Source organism: Amblyomma maculatum, chromosome 1 (assembly GCF_055883805.1).
Source record: "Amblyomma maculatum isolate TAMU_Amacu chromosome 1, ASM5588380v1, whole genome shotgun sequence".
Lineage (NCBI taxonomy): Eukaryota > Metazoa > Arthropoda > Arachnida > Ixodida > Ixodidae > Amblyomma > Amblyomma maculatum.
The window spans coordinates 294,133,600-294,152,759 of record NC_139344.1 but is presented as its reverse complement, the minus strand read 5'-3'; the positions used below and the strand labels follow the sequence as shown (position 1 = coordinate 294,152,759).

The window sequence follows — 19,160 nt, the reverse complement described above, 5'->3', positions numbered from 1 at the left end:
AATGTTTCAACGTTTTCTTTTATTTTACATGTCTAGTTGCAAGTGAGGGTTCAAAAGACGTAGGCCTATTTATTGATATTTTATGCAGGCGCTGAAAACAAACGAGCGAGAAGAGCACGCAACAGAAAATTGGTTTGTAAGATTTTAACGTCCCAAAGCCGTAGTGAACGACCACCTGGGGTTCATTAACAGCACACGAACGCCACTCGCCTCCATGAGGATGAAAAGGGAGTCTTGCTTTGATCCAACTTCATGCCAGCGCTAAAGTCCCTACGGCGCACGTAACAATGTGCTGCCGAATTGCGAGGTGGCAGAGTGTGCAACGGGAAGCACTGCTTAACGGGCTGAAACAAGTTCTTCGGTTAGCTTGTTAATTTCCGCCAGCGTCTTGACGCACATTTGAGCGACACTCCCTAAGAAAAAAACAAAAGCCGACCTACCTTCCGTTCTCGTCTGGGATCTTGGTGCCATCAGGTCTAGGCCTGTCACCCTTTCCAGCAAGGAAGAACGCATCTGGACAGAAGACCTTTGGTTACCACTGAAGCCGCAATATTTGACTGTCTGTTTACACACACAAGGCGGTGAAAATGCACCACCATCGGCTAGAACATGCATGGTCATGCGCCGCCGCTGCAAATAATGAATAACTGCTGCCTTGTCCAATCCGCGGTTCCCAACAACTAACCCTCAACCTGGTTACGTGTTCACACGTCCAGCCAAACTCTATTTTTCCATTTCAGTTTAGGCTATCAGTAAGTAGCGTTTCTTCCCTAATCCACGCTTTTCACGATTTTCGAAACGCGTATTGAGACACACCCTTGCATTCGCGAAACAATCGCAACAAGGGATTACTACTTAAATAGCTTGAGATTTGCAGCGGAAATTTGAGGAGGACGGCAGGGCCTTGTTATGATGCACAAAGAAAAGAAACCAAAGGTGGGAGATATATTTTAGAATTTACTGTGTTATCGACCTAAATTACTACTATAGTCCGTTTTAGGGTAAAAGATAAATACAGAGCAAAAAGAAAAAAATGCCGACGATTACGTTACTTCCTAATGCGAAATTTGAGCGCAGCTCATCAGCTGTTTGACCTTTTCGATAGATTGAGGCAAAGATTTCGAGCAAGACACGTATGTACAATTACAGACATTTTTTTATTTTTCATACGTATTCCTTCAAGAAACACTGCACTAGCAGTTCTTGGCTGTCATGAAAGACGCTTTGTGTTCGGAGAAACGAAGAGAGCAATTAAGTTATCGGGAGGTTGCGGGAGGCAGCGCGTGGGCCCGTAGGAACGTTGCGCGACGAACAGATAGCAGCGACTGACTGATGCCGCTGACGCCGCGAGCGAATGAAGAGAACGTGACTGCTTTTCGGCTTGAGATGCCCACAGTGATCCGCTGATAGCGAGCCGGCGTTTCAGCAACCGGAGATCACCCTCGCCGCCACGCAGGAAGAGAGGGGGAGCGCGCGCAGCAATCGGATAACACGCGCGGTCGCCGCCACGGAGGATGCGGGAGGGGGTGGAGGAAGGAGCGCGCGCCAATATATATGTACTTCCGCCATGCGCGCGCTGCCCCAGCTGCGGAGCTGGTTACAGGGACGACGTCAACGCCGACGCCGACTCCGACGCCAACGGCGACGACGACGTGAAACGCAGGAACGGGCGCCAAAGAGCTGCGCTCTAAAACAACGCGCCGATGGTGGAACCGAACCCATGACCTCCTAATATCGCGTCCAGTGCTCTTACCAACTAAGCTACATCGACGGCTGTTAAGCCTGCTACTTTCTTGGGTATCATATTTGGCTGTAAACGAACCTTGAGTGTGTACACCAGCGCCGCCCTCATCCATAGCGGTGGACGTGGAACGTCCTGTGTTACCGCGATTTTCATGTAGAACGTGGTCAGCATGGGAGGGCGGAAGCTATCTGAGAGCGATGTAGTACCTATTTATCCATTTAATCATTTATCATTATGCCCACAGTGCCATTATATGGCATTACAGCGTGAAAGGGGGGGGGGGTAATAAGAACGAGTATACAAATTCCACCGCGCCTGCAGGTGGCTACAAAAAGAGATAAGATTGAGATAAAAAGAATAGGTAATTATTGCACACAAACAAGTTACAGCATGAACGAAAATGAATATTTTGATAATAATGCCGCGATACCTATAAAGCTGTATTTGGTTTTTGGCAGCCGCAGGCATGCGGCCTTATCACTCTGATTCTGGCTCGCGTACACGGTGTAAGAATATATCTTGCACCGTGCTCGCGTATCAGTTCTGTACTATTTATTTGTTATTCTCGATGTCGCGAGGCGCACCTTTATCAGTTTTGTTGTCGCGCAAGATGCGCCGAGATTTGTCTCGAAGATTCCGATCACTCGCGTATGTTTCTACAATGTTCCAGGTTGTGCTAGCAGTAGTTTGCGACATTATCTAGATTGTTCTGAGCAGCCTTTAAATTGAGCGTTGACGAGTGCGACGGACATTCTTTGATCGACGCTCGACGAGCAGGTTTGTTGCTATCACCACCGCCGAGTAGCTTAGTTCTTTTGCGGGCGCAAGTCAGCCCCAATAAAGAGTTATTTCAGTACCATTACGCCTGTGTCTTCTTTTTTAGTGTACGGCCTTGTCACCACTACGTGACATCTGGTGGAAGTGCTGTCCTTGATCCTTCAAGCGAAGACCTCAGCCTTATTCCTGTCGCCCTGGAAAACCAGCCTACAGGTCACCGAGCCAGCCGCCGACTCCAAGGCCTACAACCCGAACATGGTCTGCAGCCTGACTCCGTTCGACTCCGAAAGGCATCAATTTTGGAAATGGCTCAGTCAAAAGCACCAGTCGTCTTCATGGAGCCCCGGGAGCCCCCCATCTTCCAAGGACTGCCCTGTGAAGATGCGGAAGACTGGATGGACCTTTTAGACCGTTCGGTAGAATTCAACGGCTGGAACGATGCTGCGAAACTCACGCAAGTCTACTTTGTTCTTCAAGGACATGCCCGAGTTTGGTTAGAAAATCACGAGACTTCTTTAAAAGATTGAGATATATTCAAAGTAGAGTTTTTGATGGCCTTTGCAAGTTCTGTCCGAAAAGAAAGCGCTCAGGCCCTCCTCCAATCAAGACTTCAACTCCCAAACGAGCCCGCTCTGGTCTATGTAGAGGAGATGAAGCGCCTGTATCGCTGCGCCGACCCTAACATGATCGAAAGTGAGAGAGTGAAATTTTTAATGCGAGGCGTTAACAGTCGCTTTTTGCAGGACTTGTCCGGAACCCGCCGAAAACTGTGGACGAATTTGAAAGTGAAGCATCGACCATCGAGAAGACGTTGGACACCCGGATGTGCCACTACGAGCGAGGACTTCAACCGGACTACTCAAGCCACTACCCCAGCGCATCTGCAAGCTGAGAGAACCTTCGGGATCTCATCTGGGAGATCGTACGAGAGGAGCTCCGCCGATTGCTGCCATCATCGCAACAACCCCAGGTGGCGACGCTCGCGGACGTCGTCCGTGAAGAAGTCCAGCAGGCGCTGGGTGTCCCTCAAGCGACGGCTGCGACAGTTCCACCCCAAAAGGCTACAGCGGTGAACTACGACGTCGCCATGCGCCCCGGCGTGATGACTTTCCAAGTCCTCGCCGCTACCGTCCTGTTCCTGAAAGCCAACCCTTGGCCCCCGCCTCCCAAGCCTACCGACGACCCCCAAGGCACAGGAAGTGCGACGCCTGGAGGACAGCGAACAACTGGCCATTATGCTTCCACTGCGGTGAGGCCGGCAACATTCTGGGGCACTGCCCGTACCAACGAATCGGTCTCCGCGGATTTGAAGCCGACGCTCCACGACCACTCCCAGGGGAACGACCGCACGAAATCGACAACTATCTGCGTAGCGGTGAGATTGCGCCACCAAGCCGTCGGTTCAGGTCTCCATCGCCGTACAGGGCCGGCTTTGCGTCGCCAGGCCGTACCTACAATGAGAGTGCGTGGAAGGTCCCCAAGCTTGCGCAGGGGAAACTAAATAGAGCAACCTTCGGAGGTAAGGTTGCTTCACGACGAAAACACGAAGATCCTCCATCGTCAATGATGAGCAACGACGACGCAGCCATTAAATCGCCGATCCACAAGACAACGTTGACGAGATCACGACTAAATTTCAAGTTGACATCATAGCCCAGCGACGTTATGACGGTGTGCCTGGGCCGCGACCTCAGCACGAGACGAAGCAGGGATCGAACGCCGAAGCCAACGTGCACTACTAGGACGCGAACAAGCGACCTTGAGGTTGCTGTCGACCGACGCAAGGTTACCGCCATAGTGGAGACCGGAAACCGACTACTCTGTCATCAGTGGAGCTTTCGCTGCCCAACTTAAAAAAATGACGACCACTTGGGACGGCCCGCTAATCTGCACCGCTGGGGGTAATGTTATTACGTCGTCGGGGGCGATGCACCGTAATGGTTACAGCAAATGGACGTACAGCCTTTGTCAAAAGTGTAGAGCCCGAGGGGTCTGCTTTGGAGCCGCGTAGCGGCGCTGATTTAGCGTTAGTGGAGGTACTTACCATTGGAGAGGGTAGGACAAAAATCGTCTTACCATCAAGAGATTCGGAACACTGGACATGCATTACAAGCCGCACGAAGCGGCTCAGAAGCAGACCCCCTGGGCTCTACACTTTTGACAAAGACTGCTCTACCAGCTTCATCGTCCTACAGCACTGTTCCCGCGATGTGATTCTGGGCATGGATTTTCGGAACGAACATCGAGCGATCATCAACCTCCGATCCAAACTCATCAAGCTCTTAACCGACAAAGCCATACCTGCTGCGAGAACTTCGACGCATCACGTCGCTCTCAACGTCCTTGACGGAGAATTGACCGTACCGCCCCGATGAAGCATTATCGTCCCTGTGCTTACAAAAGAAGTCGAAATAACGGAGGGGGTTGTCGAAGGAAACACTCTGTTGTTACTGGATAGAGGACTGGGCATCGCAAGAGGCATCTTCCGCTTCCGTCATGGACAAGCTGATGTGCTCCGTCACGAACTTCACCGACGAATACCGGCACCTGAACAAGGGCATGACGACTGCTTTCCTTGACGAGCTAGCGGACATCCGAGAAGTCTTCGCCCTCCCCAGCCAACCTAAAGACGATGCACCTAACCGAACCAAGCAGCCCAATTTCGATATCAACCTAGCGCTCCCCCGAGACAGACAAGACTGGATTCGCACTCTTCTTGAAAACTACAGTCAGTGCTTTTCTCCAGCGTCGAAGGTGTGGCCAACTCCGTTGGCAAAGAATCGCAACATCACGGACGAAAATGCTCGACCGCTACGTCAAAGCCCCTACCTTGTATCGCCGCGAGAACGCCAGGTCATACTCGATCAAGTTGAGGAAATGCTGCGTGATGGTGATGACGTGATCCAGCCATCCAACAGACCCTGGGCGGCACCAGTCGTTTTGGTGAAGAAAGACGGCACACTTCGCTTCTGCGTTGATTACCGACGCTTGAATGTCATAACTAAGAAGGATGTTTGCCCGCTTCCCCGCATCGACGACACTCTGGACCGGCTCTGTAACGCTAAGTACTTCTCGTCCATGGGCCTGAAGAGCGGGTACTGGCTAACTGAGGTCGACGAACGAGACCGCGAGAAGACGGCGTTCATTACACCGGACGGCCTCTTCGAATTCAAGGTAATGCCATTTGGCATTTGGACACTGTCCTGGCGGGCTTAAAGTGGCAGATGTATTTGGTATATTTGGACGACGTCGTTGTGTTATCGTCAAATTTTGAAGACCATCTGAGAAGGCTTCGAACAGTTCTTAACGCAATCAAGTCCTCAGGTTTAACGTTGAAAGCAGAGAAATGCCACTTTGCCTATAACGAGATTTATTTGAAATACTGCGGACCATGCATGGTCCTAGAAGGAGGAGCACATTCAAACATTTTGCAATACAAGAAATGACAAGCATATGCATAGAGAAGAACAAATAAGTCAGAAAATCATTCATTATTTAAGATATATAGATAGAGATGAAGATAGAGATGTTGTTTCTTGGTTATATCGTCAGCAAGGAGGGAGTTCGCTCCGACCCACAAAAAACAGCTGCGATCGCACAGTTTCCGATGCCAGGTTAGAAGAAATCTGTGCGCCGATACTTCGGACTGTGAGCATATTACCGAAGATTCGTCAAAAACGTGTTGCGTCTGGCCGAACCTTTGACGCAGCTTACGAAAGTAGACGAGCCATTTCAATGGGAAGCACCGTAAAAGGAAGCCTTCGACGAACTTAAGCGCCGCCTACAGTATCCTCCTGTGCTAGGCCACTTTGATAAGAACGCCGAGACTGAGATACATACCGACACGAGCAGTCTGAGCCTAGGCACCGTTCTCATTCAGAAGAATGTCGGACAGGAGAAAGTAATCGCCTACGCTAGCAGGTCCCTCTCGAAATTCGAAGCTAATTACTCGACCACCGGGAAGGAGTGCCTTACGATCATCTGGGTCACATTAAAGTTCCACCAGTACTTATACGGCCGACCATTCAAGGTGGTAAGCGATCACCAGGCGCTCTGCTGGCTGGCAAATTTGAAAGACCCCTTCGGCCGCTTTGCCCGATGGAGCCTACGTCTTCAAGAATTCGACATCACAGTCGTCTACAAGTCAGGCCGCCAGCACTCCGATGTAGACTGCTTGCCACGAGCCCCGTTGATGCACCGGCGAAAGAAGATGACGAAGACGTCTTTTTGGGACCGGTAAGCGCCAGCAGTTTTGCAGAATAACAGCGATTAGACCCTGAGCTGAAAGCGCTAGCCGATTACTTAGAAGAAAAGACCGCTTCCCCTCCTGCTGTGTTCAGGCGAAATTTATCATCGTTCGCGTTAAGCAATTACCTCCTCGTGAAGAAGAACTTCGGACCGCGCAGTTTCTTATTGTGCCTAAAAACCTCCTGCAGGAAATTCTGCAGGCGTTGCACGATGAGCCCACAGCAGGCCATCTCGGATTTGCGCGCACGTTGCGTCGAATCCAGGAGAAGTACTACTGGCCGCGAGTGCCTGCCGAAGTTTCCCACTACGTGAAGATATGTCGTGAGTGCCAACGGCGCAAGATGCCGCCTATCAGACCAGCAGCACTACTCAACCCGATTCTGCCCCCAGATTTGCCCTTTCAAAAAATTGGGATGGATCTCCTCGGCCCCTTTCCATCTTCGTCTATGGGTAACAAGTGGATCATCGTGGCCACTGACTACCTTACCCGTTACGCCGAAGCAAAAGCACTACCCAATGATACCGCGGCAGAAGTCGCCAAATTTTTTGTCGAACAAATTCTCTTGTGACACGGCGCCCCAGAGGTGCTCATCACGGACAGGGGAACGGCGTTTAAGGCATAGTTGACGCAAGCCATCCTGGAATGCAGTCATACAAGCCTTCGACGAACAACTGTGTACCATCCCCAGACCAATTGCCTTACGGAGCGCCTGAACAAAACGATCGCGGACATGATCGCCATGTACGTCGACGCTGAACACAAGACCTGGGATGCCATCTTGCCGTACGTGATCTTCGCGTATAACACGGCAGTCCAGGAGACGACCAGAGTGACCCCGTTCAAGCTTGTGTACGGCAGGGAGCCCACGACGACGCTCGACGCAATGCTGCCGCACGTAACCAACGAGGACAACTTTGACGTCGCCGCCTACCTGCAGCGTGCAGAGAAAGCCCGACGACTCGCACGGCTGCGTATTAAAGACCAACAGCGCACCGACACCCGACGATACAACTTACGACGACGTCACGCTGAGTACAGTCCAGGAGATCAAGTGTGGGTTTGGACTCCAATTCGCCGCCGTGGACTAAGTGAAAAGCTGCTGTGTCGATACTTTGGGCCATACTAAATCCTTCGCCGCGTCGGACAACTGGACTATAAAGTCATTTTCGACGGTACGACAGCATCACAACGGCGACGCGCGCGCCCAGAAATCGTACATGTTGTTCGTCTGAAGCCTTATTACGCGCGTTAAAGAATTCGTGGTGTTTAAACTTTGTAATGTTTCTATTTAAGTTGATTTGCTTATTTTGGAACATCGATGGAGGCGATGTTTTTTTAAGGGGGGAGTAATGCCGCGAAACTTACAAAACTGTATTTGTTGTTTATTGGGAGCCGCCGGCATGCGGCCTTATCACTCTGATTCTGGCTCGCGTATCAGTTCTGTATTATTTGTTTGTTAATGCTCGTTGTCGCAAGGCGCACCTTTATCAGTTTCGTTGTCGCGCAAGATGCGCCGAGATCTCTCTCGAAGATTTCAATCACTCTCGTATGCTTCTACAATGTTCCAGGTTGTGCTAGTAGCAGCTTGCGACGTTATCTAGATTGTTCTGAGCAGCCTTTAAATTGAGCGTTGACGAGCGCGACGGACATTCTTTGTTCGACGATCGACGAGCACGTTTGTTGCTATCGCCGCCGCCGAGTTGCTTAGTCAGCCCAATAAAGAGTTAATGTCAGTACCATCAAGCCTGTGTTTTCTTTTGGTGTCTACGGCCTTGTCACCGCTACGTGACAATATGGACACCACTTTCTCGAGCAGCTTGTTCCATTCTGAAATTGTTTAGGGGGAAAAAAGGTTATTTTGAAAAGGTCAGTCTGGCATCTGTATTCGTTAACTTTAAGTGAAAGATCTCCCCGTAAAGACACATAATCAAGGTTGAATATATATTTGTTCTGTCTATTCCAGTTCTTGACATGAAATAATTTTAAGCACAGAACTTTCCTACGTTTTTGAAGTGTGTCTAAACGCAAAGCTTTTTTCGCGCTCGTTACAATAAAATGTCGCTCACAGTTATTAAAACGGCCAAACTAGCTTTCGAGGGTCCCAGACTCATACTCAGGTATGCTTGGTATTTAAAGAGAAAAGTTTCGCGCTTCGTTGCAGGAAGCCCAAAACACGACAGGCTTGCAAAATCCACGTGACGATGCCAAGAGATTGCATTGGTTAAATGTACACAAATATATTTAAATTCCGACACTGAAATCAGTCTACTATTATTGATATTGTTACCCTGGAAAACGGGGCGTCGGGTGTGTCAGTCGTCTCTGGCTCAGCGCGCGCCACTTCGTTCTCCTTCTTCCCAAGCGCATCTTCTTTGCAGCCCGTTACAATGTTATAAGTGATATGATGGGGAATCTTCTTTTTTAATAAAACACATATGTACATAAATGAACATGCATTCCCCCATTCTCACACCACTGGGCTACTTCACACAAGTCCTGTTGTAATACAACGCAGTCACTTCGATCATTAATAATGCTATACAATACACAATCATCCGCAGAAAGACGCATGCATCAAGAAATACCTGAAAAGATGCCATTCATGTAAATAATCAACAGTAATGGGCCCACGACAGATCCCTGAGGCAGCCCTGATGTTACAGCCACGACTGTTTCCCGTCGACAACACATTGACGCCTAAAGCTCAAATACTCCTTTATCCACCTTTCTCATTTCTGTTGTACCAGTATCATTTTTGTATTATTGTGATATAATATCAAAGGACTTCCTAAAATCTACAATTATACAGTCAGACAGAATATCCCTTATCGAATGCACTTGACAGGTCATGTACAAATTCGGTAAGCTGGGTGACACACGAGTAACCACTGCGAAGCCATGGTGACTGGTAATTAATAATGATTGTATACTAAGATGATCCATAATATTATTATAAAACACGTGCCCTAAAAAAGACACTGGTCGATAATTTGAAACAACATTCCTAGGTGCCGATTTAATTATAGGTACAACATTAGCAAGCCTCGATTCTTCAGGCAAAGAGCCGTCCTGTAATGGCTTAGTGAAAATAATTTGCAGGTACCTTGACAAAGCAAGAGCGCAAGAAGAGAGCAGCACCATGGGTAAGCCGTCCGGTGGCACCGTTACCTTCTAAGCGCTCCAAGAGCGACACAATTCCTCGCTGATAAAATTCAGTGATCGCCATAGGTGCGCTACTGCTCAAGTTCGGGCGAAAATCGGCAGGGCTATTTTTGTCCTCAGCAGAAAACACCGAGCTGAAAAACATGTTAAAGCACTTGGATTTCTCCAGATTATCATGAACGATAGTTATGATCGAATGGTGGGATAGATCCTTTCTGTTTTTCTTAATGTACTGCCAAAATTCTTTAGGACGATCTTGGATACGCATGTGAATTAGCCTCTGACGGAAGCGTTCATATCTTTTGTAATCTTATTCATGTTTCCTTGCTTTCTTTAGAAGCGTGCACATAGTTGTCTCTTTTCAGCGGCTCGGCGCACCGCGTTTGTAAACCAGGGCTTGCTGCGACGTTTATTCACCACCCATGCGACACATATCGTTCATTATCCTTCAGTGTGCGCCACAGTTCACCAACGCTGAGTGAATAAGATGATGTTTCGCACCATCAACATAGGATTCCAGTGCCCGGGCTATCTCAGGAACATTTGCTTCTCGATAACTGTGCCACAGTCTTTTAACATCCTGAAAGTTCATTTCCACTAAAACACAACTGTGATCACTGATACCGGACAATAAGAGTAGAATAAGCTGCCCGGTTAGTGAATGGTAAATGCAAAACATTGGTACCACGAATTGGCTGCTGCCTAATGCAGTCCATTTGAGGCCTCAAAAGACGCCTCCTCCGATCATTTCGATAGCTGATGTAGTTGCTGGGAAAAACTTGATTCGAAGGTCAATTAGACCACTCTGTTCCTGATACTTATGCAGTTCAGTACTATAGAAAAGACAAAACAGAGTGGTTAGCTTGTCAAGTAGCCCGAACTACCTGGCCCTGAGATTCGTCGTATATGTATTCGACGCTATTCAAGTAAAGGACGCCGTATTTTATATGCCATTGGTACCCTTGTCAGTTTTGGCTTAATCCCACAGCCTCTTGTTTCGTACTGGTTCAGAGTCCTCTGAAATTTCTTTGCATTTGATAGAACAGCCTCTTTCTCTTTGAATGAACTAAAATTAACAATTATTGGCAGAGTTTCTTTTGAAATGAACGGTCCGAGGTGATGGGATCTGTCGATTCTGGGCTCTGTTTTCACAGTAGACCTACACAAATCTAGGACACGTTTTTCAGAAGTTGGTTGTGGCGTGTGTTCTTCCTCCGCCTTAATTCCATAGAAGAGCAGATTGCACCATCGAGATCGATTTTGAAGACGTCCACTTCTTTCATGAGCGTTTGCCACTCAGACCACTGCATTTACTACTCGCCCTGCAGTCAACAGCGGCCCGCATTTCCTCAACACCCGCAATCTTTGATTCTAATTTAGCCATACGGCATTCATATCCGACATGACAGCTTTGTTTTCATCCTTATATTTCTCAATGGTTACAAGTTTTTCTTTCCTTGCAAAAGCCGCTGAAGGACCGCATCGCTAGGTCCTTAGTTAACCTCTACGTCACCACACAAAAATAGAAGCAAAAACTAAAATGCAGCTCTTCGCATCACACAATCCCTCCTGTGGGCTACATAATGAGAAGAAATGCATGCATAAACTACAGATGACTTCAAGATTGCCAAAACCGACACCCTCGCAAGCGAATAAGCAGAGAATGGAGGAGGAAATCTGCGGCTTGTTACGATGCACAAAGGAAAGAGGCCGGCGAGGAAAGCATAGGGGGTATGCTCTCTTTTTTATACTTGGTTTTTGCTATAGACCACTATTAGTGCTGTGATCATTTTGGGAAGAGAGATAAATAAGTAAAAAGTAGGATAGACAACACGCCGACGGTGGGAACCGAACCCATGACCTCCCACGAGGTAATATTGCGTCGCCAGAGGTCGCATTACAATGAGTTCAGCCCCTTTGCGGCACACTTCGGCACACCAAATATGGACCAGCCCGCATCTGAGGTGCGCAGCCAAGTTCTGCTGCCCGTAACATATAGTGTACAGGGTGCTTCATTTTAAAAGGCCAAAATTTAAAAGGGGTAATTGACAGTAGTTTAATCGTAGCCCTGGAGCTATATATATAATAGGGACAACGGACACTAGGTAAGACAAGGCTTCAGTTAGTTCGCTAAGTAAATAAATACTTTAATTAAAGTTTCAATTTTTATTTTAGACGGCCTGTTGTATTTGCAGGATTCGATCGCGTCCCCCAGATAGTGTATCCGCTAAAAACGATTCAGAACATTGCAACAGGCGTTCCCACAAACGGGACCCTGATAGGCAATTTAAACCATTAAGCACTCTGCCAATGCGCGCTTTGAGGCCAGACTGCAATGACTGCGCACATTGGGCACCGACGCGGGGGCTATTAGCGAGGTGAAACGAAATTGGCTCTCTAGTGATGCCAGTAGCTCTGTGTGGAGCGATCTACGTCACAGGCGCTGTACTAGTGCATGAAACCGCCGGGTGACATTTGTTGGCCTGGTAACGCACGCTACAATTTTTTAAAGAAAATCTCAATTCTTGAAATACAGTATACCCTTAGGTTAAAATAATTTAATTAATGTATTTAGTTAATTAGCGAACAATTGAAGCAGTTTACCTCTTACCTGGGATCCACCGCCGCTCCCAGTAATAACCTCAGGGTTAAAATAAATCTAAAGCGAGTTACCTTAAGCGGATGTGTATTCCTTCATAATACGCCTGTCTGGAGGGACATTCCTACTCCTCATGAATTAGGGTTAGTGACCAACCTGGTGCCGAGCCGTCGTAGTGGAAATTCTTGAGAAAAAGGGTCTTTTTGTCCTCCACAATGACGGCCTCCGCCCTAGTGTTGTGCGCGCCGCTGATGTTGCTCGCCACGGTGACAGGTTTCGGGTAGTCCAGGTCAGCAGGAATATCCACGTGCGCAAAGCTCGTCTACAAAAGAGGATCGCGTACCAACAGCTCGATGTGACGACCTTGTTCTAAAGACATTTGGAAGAAACTGTGGCGGAGATTGAATGATCAAGATCGAAGCCCGTGTACATTTTGTCTCTGATCGGCCTCTCAACAAAATGTCGCGTCTGTGCTTAGGCGTTACTTACAGGGGCACGTCCTTGTACACGCACATCCGTCATGACCCTCTGCTAAGCGTTCGCCCTGCAACTTGCCGGCAAACACAGCGTCTCCTGACATTTATTTATTCACAGTGCTACGAGGGCCCTTCTTGCCACGACAGTGGGAATGTGGAGATTGCTAATTATGTCCCAGCATTGGGCTGCCCACTTTCTCGTCTTGACAAATGACAATCCGGAGAAGTTATATTAATTGAATCGCGGGAGGGGGCACAAATGTCGCTCACTTGCACCGGCAAGAAGCTGGCACTCAGTTTGTCTAGTTGTCTAGATTCTCAGCAAGTGCTCAGCTTATAAGGAGTTACAGTGCCTTACCGCAAAATATTTTTTTTTTGTAGTAGGATAGGCATTATGGTTCTGAAAAATTGGGCATAACAGCGGAGATGAAATTTAACACGAGAGAGTTAAAGGCCTCGATCAAGAAAAAAAACTCGAGCATGGCTCTGATGACACAGCCGGGCTCGGGTTATGCGATGTCAGGACGTAGCATGTCATTTCAGATGGGAGAAGAATCGAACCTATGCGACATGTACTTTCACGCCGGCATTCTGAAGAGCACTTGTTATATAGTAGAGGGGATTAGTGGCGAGCGAAACAGCGCGAAAGTGTATGACTTAAGTAATAGCTGTTTTTATGAATAAACGTTCTTGATAAAAAAAGAGGAAGCTTGAGGGTCGGCGGAACTTCGGTAACCAATAAGCTGCTAGTCCTATTCACCTCCAACCACCGCTTAACAGGACAGCGCAGTGTTGTTTGCAGAAAAGAAGATATCTATGAGATAAAGTTCTCCGGCCTGTCGTCGAGGCGCCTCCGTCGCTACTACAAATGCCCCGTCCTTGCAGCTGCTTCTGTACGTCTCAAACGGAAGCGGTGAATGCAAATTGACTTCCGTCAGGCACTTCACCACTGTCGCTGCGTATCTCCGCTCTGCTTGACGAAAGGCGAACACTGCGGAGAAGTAACAATCGCGAACGAAACGTTCACCGCTTCATTGCATGAGGCACACTGGCATTTACGTTCTATCTGGTGTGTCTTTCCTTCAGGATTCCCTCTGCAGATCAATAGAAGAACGAAGCCTGTGCCGTGTTATTCCTGACGCGAACCTGTAAGCCTTTATCAATTAATTACCATGTGCTCATAATGCAGGCCATCAAGTGGTCTGTCGACGCCATTTCCGCCTTGAGGGCCTCGGCCATCAACATTGGACCCTATCGCTGTCCTTGACCATAGGAAAATATCGCCAAAAATACACAAAATAGCCGAGGAAAGGAAAGGCCTGAGCGCGCAGTGGCCTTCCACTTCCATTTGTCCTGTTCGTCTACTGCGTGGCTAAATGACGCCATATAGAAGCACATGCCAATATTGTCGCGAAGCTTTATTTTGTTCGTTCAGACTCAACACCGCCGGGCACGGCTTTGTCACTTTGAAGTGCAAGAGGCGCCACGATATATCTCGAATGATCGCGCGCGTCTTCTTCCAAATTGTTCGAGATTGTTCTAGTTGCTATTAGCAGCTTTGTCTCAATATTTCCTTTAAGCGCTTTTGAATTGAATGCTGCTGAGAGCAGCGGCGTTGAGTAGTTGGAATACCGCCGAGCTACTATCGCCGCCGCCGAATTGTTCCTGTCTTTTGCCGGTGAAAATCAAGCCATTAAAGCGTTTCTTTAGGAAACCCTGCGTTGTCTTCCTGACTGCAGAACTGCCGACGACGCGACATCGTTAAGAGGTACTTAGTCTTGCCGGTTAAGTGTGTCGTCGATGCGGCTGAGGGAGTGGACATCATTTTTTGTTATGTTGTTCAAGCCGCAGTAATCGACGCACGGCCAAACTTTTCGACCTTTTTTCCTAAAAAAATGACTGGTGCCGCCGCCGCTCTTCGATACCTGGATAGCGACATCGCATTTCTTCCCCTTAATCGCAGTTAGCTTCGCATTCTCGCGGCGGTACATGGTAGTGGTCAGTGATGTGGTGCTTGGCGTTTATCGCACCCCTTTGGTGTGTGAAAACGCTTTGAGAACACTATGGATCTGGTCTGCTAGGTTGAAGATGGGCAAATATGTCTCGGATGTCTGCTAAAGAGCAGCAGTCGTCGTGCCTTTTTTGAAACACCTGTATTCTTCGGTGAAGTTAATCACCAGCACTTGAGCTCAATCGAATGGGATGTGTCTTGCGAAGCCGAGTCTTAGACTCAAGAGTATCTGGGCGTTTGCTTAATGATGCCTTCTGCAGTTTCGGTGTCTCCGGCCCCCGGCGGATTAAGGCGCTTGATTTGGGCAGTGCGCTTAACTCATCGTCGAAGAAATTTAGAGCGACGTGATGAGTTTTCGTAGCAGGTACAGCTCTGACCGCCTAAAGCTTAATCAGAGCGTTCATCGAAAGTCGCTCGATGTTCACTCAGAACACCTCAGCACTGCCGTGGTGGTGCAGTGGTTAGGGCGCTCGACTATTGTGCCCAAGGATCGAATCCCGGCTGCTTTTTCATGGAGGCGAAAACCAAGGCGCCCATGTGCTGTGAGATATCAGTAGACGTTAAAGAACCCCAGGTGGTCCGGAGCCCTCCACTACCGCGTCTCTCATAGCCCGAGTTGCTTTGAAACGTTAAACCAAATAAACCAAACCAGAAGCGGAAGTTCAGTTTATAAATGCCGAAGCAGGTATGACGAGTTTCATCGGTGCGCGGGAATGAATAGCGCTGTGTCATAGGTTTGAGGCACTGATGGCTGATCCAAGCCAACAAGGCTGCGCAGGAGTCGGTACAGTTCTTTGCGTAAATGATCTCCCGGATGTTCTCTCGCAGCTCGGAGACATAAAAAAGCTGCGACGGTTTAGATGGTGGGCGTCTAGGGTCTTTTTATAGTACGTGCTTCTTGTAAGAACTCGCCAACCGTTTTGGGACGGTTGTGGCCAGCAAACAGTTGCTACTTGACGGTTGGCATATACCCTCTCGTCCTCCGTCATTTTTAGGTCAGTGCTCCTAATGAGGCATTTCTTCAGTGCAAATCATAACAGACGCACTCAGCTGTAGAATGTGTGAACGTAGGAATTCAGTTCAGTCGTTCAGTCGTGTTTGACTCTTCGTGACCCTATGGACCATGTCACACCACGCTTTCCGATCTCTCACTATCTTCCTAACATCACATAACTTCATCTGCAGTGCCTCGAGGATGTCATCTAATCATCGCGTTCGCTGCCTACAACTTCTCCGGTGACCCTCAACCTTTCCCAAAATCAAATCTTTCTCCAGCGACTCCTCTCTTCTCATCAGATGACCAAAGTAGCTGAGCTTTAACTTTAGAATTTGACCCTCCAATGAGCAGTCAGGGTTTATGGTCGACAATATCGACTGATTTGATCTTCTGGCAGTCCAAGGTACTCTCAAGAGTCTTCGCCAGCACCACAATTCAAACGCGTCAATTCTTCAGCGGTCAGCTTTTTTCACAGTCCAACTCTCGCATCCATACATCACAACTGGAAAGACCATAGCACGAGTTATACGGATCTTGGTTGGCAGACTAATGTCTCTGCTCTTTACTAGGCGGTCAAGGCTAACCATTGCTCTCTTTCCCAGAAGCAGGCGTCTCCTACTTTCATGGCTGCAGTCTTCTTCCGAGGTAATCTTGGAGCCCAAGAACAGAAAATCTGAGAAAATCTCTCACAGCTTCCACTTCTTGTCCATTGATGCTCCAGGACTTGATAGGGCAAGACGCCATGATCTTTGTCTTTTTAATGTTCAGTTTAAACCCAAACTTCTCACTCTCTTCTTGTACGCGCATCAGAAGTCTCTTGAGTTCCACTTCACTTTCTGCGGTTAAAGTGGTATAATCCGCATATCTATGGTTGTTGATACGTTTTCCAGCAATCTTCACTCCAGCTGAAGACTCGTCCAGACCGGCCTTCCTCATGATGCACTCTGCATATAGGTTAAATAGGCAGGGCGACAGTATGCAGCCTTGCCTCACTCCTTTCTCGATCGGAAACCAATCAGTAAGACCATGCCCAGTTCTGACTGTGGCCTCTTGCCCTTCATACAGGTTCCTGAGGAGACAGATGAGGTGAATTGGGACTCCCATCGCTTGGAGAGCTTGCCACAATCTGCGATCTACGCAGTCAAACGCTTTCGCATAATCAATAAAGCAGAAGTAGATGGGTTTCTGGAACTCTCTTGCTTTTTCCATGATCCAGCGAAGGTTAGCAATTTGGTCTCTAGTTCCTCTGCCCTTGCGAAACCCAGCTTGCACGTCCGGAAGCTCCCGATCCACATACTGCTGCAGCCTACCTTGGAGGATTTTCAACATCACCTTGCTAGCATGCGAAATAAGCGCGATCGTGCGGTAGTTGGAACAATCTTTGGCACTGCCTTTCTTTGGAATGGGGATGTAAACTGACCTCCTCCAATCCTGTGGCCACTGCAGGGTTGTCCAAATCTTCTGACATAATGTATGCAGAATGTTAACATAGTCATGGTTGAGGTTTTGAAGCAACTCAGCTGGAATGCCATCAATTCCGCTAGCTTTGTTCTTAGCAAGGCTATAGCTCAGCGCTTTCCTTGCGCGCGGCAATTGCAAACAACTTTAGTACCTTTCGCTTGGTCGTCCCCAGGGAAGACTCCTGGTTTTCGTATCAGACTCTTGCGGGTCCCTCTAGTGCGAACAAGGATTACCACGATTTCATGGTGTCCCGATTGCTGTAGGCAGCCGAAATGTTCTATTCCTACTTGGGGATCCTCTGGACTACTGAGCGTGGGCGGCAATCAAGGCTGCTGCAGAATAATCGGGGCTGGTGTCGTAATCACGCAGGGTCTGCGCAACGTGAGGCCGCATTTAGTGATGCGGCAGCTCTCCGTGATCCCGCCGGATGCTTTTGCTCCTGGTTGGGGAATTTCCAGGCGTTTTCTCGGGAAGGCTCAGGCTGCTTTCCTCAGGTGGTGAGGACGACAAGAACACCAAGCATCTCCACCAGTTATTGTGGTGTCTGGTAGTCAGGGTGTCAATGAATGGCTTCCTAAAGAAATGCTTTATTGGACTGGCTTCCGCCCGCAAAGATAGGTACAATCCTATTCTGCGATCGTAGAACTAGGCCTGCTGCCGACTCAATTGAGAGAAGAAAACGTCGAGAGAGAGCCGCAAAAGGCAACGATCTGGAACAATGTGGAAGCCGACGCGCGCGATCATTCGAGATAAATCACGGCACATCTTGCGCTACAAAGAAAGCGATAAGCTCGCACTTTAGAACAAAGCTTCACGACAATGCCAGATCCTATTCATTAGAATCTTAAAGGAAGCGTACACTTCCATCGCGAGTTGGCGTTGCACCAAACGATTCATCTCCCTGCTTGACAACAGTGCTGTCATCTGCGCAGAAAGGCCTAGAAGAGTGTGTCTGGCCATATGCACTCGGCAACATCCGCAAAAGTGAGAATTTGAACGATCATGAAGGTGAAAAACTACAGTACCAAAAGTGTAGCTTGCATATATCAGCCATACAAAAATTAGGAGCCTCGACGCGCTGTACAATGGTACGATAGGAAAATGCAAGGTAAATCTGTAGGAGCAGACATGAACAGCTGCGCGAGCAATGTGCTCAGCGTTTTTACACCGCAGAAGGCCATTGATTGCAAGCTGCAATATATAAAGTAATGCTTCAAAGCAGGTCTCGAAAATGAGGTTCCCTCTAGCTATCGTGGTTTTAATTTGAAAATGAATTTAACGCCTACATTTTCACTGTTTTCTCCTCCCATATTTTGTCCGTTAACGGCTTTCTCTCCTCTACGCTTTGCACAAGGTACCGCCTAAATAAGTCAGAGAGGGAATACACAGAAACGCTGATAGGCATAAAAGAAACGTTTCTGCCCAGTAAATACCTTTGTCTGTCGAAGAATAACTGCTCATTGATTGTAGCGATCAACTTGATTTCGGCGCAGAGCGGCCACGATTCGATACATTCACGGAGGCCAGCCAGATCGGTGGCTGCTATTACGTTTCTATTCTAGCATGTCTTAAAACCTATAGCGATTCTGGTGTCCTTTTCAGCTGGAAGGCAAGGTATGGCTAACTGCACAGTTTATATGTTTCCAAATCTTAATTAGGCTGATTTTACCTTATACCTGCCTTA

At 48.2% G+C, this 19,160-nt stretch overlaps 1 protein-coding gene across 1 annotated transcript in view; it reads right to left on the bottom strand.

Moving 5' to 3' along the window:
- LOC146206820 (protein Skeletor, isoforms B/C-like) overlaps positions 1 to 19,160 on the bottom strand; it is a 248,491-nt gene that overhangs the window by 97,116 nt on the left and 132,215 nt on the right. The window contains exons 11-12 of the mRNA XM_084591583.1: positions 12,688 to 12,853; positions 441 to 513 (exon numbers count right to left, since the gene is read on the bottom strand). Coding sequence (XP_084447709.1) covers positions 441 to 513; positions 12,688 to 12,853 — 239 coding nt within the window. The remainder of the gene's footprint in view (positions 1 to 440; positions 514 to 12,687; positions 12,854 to 19,160) is intronic.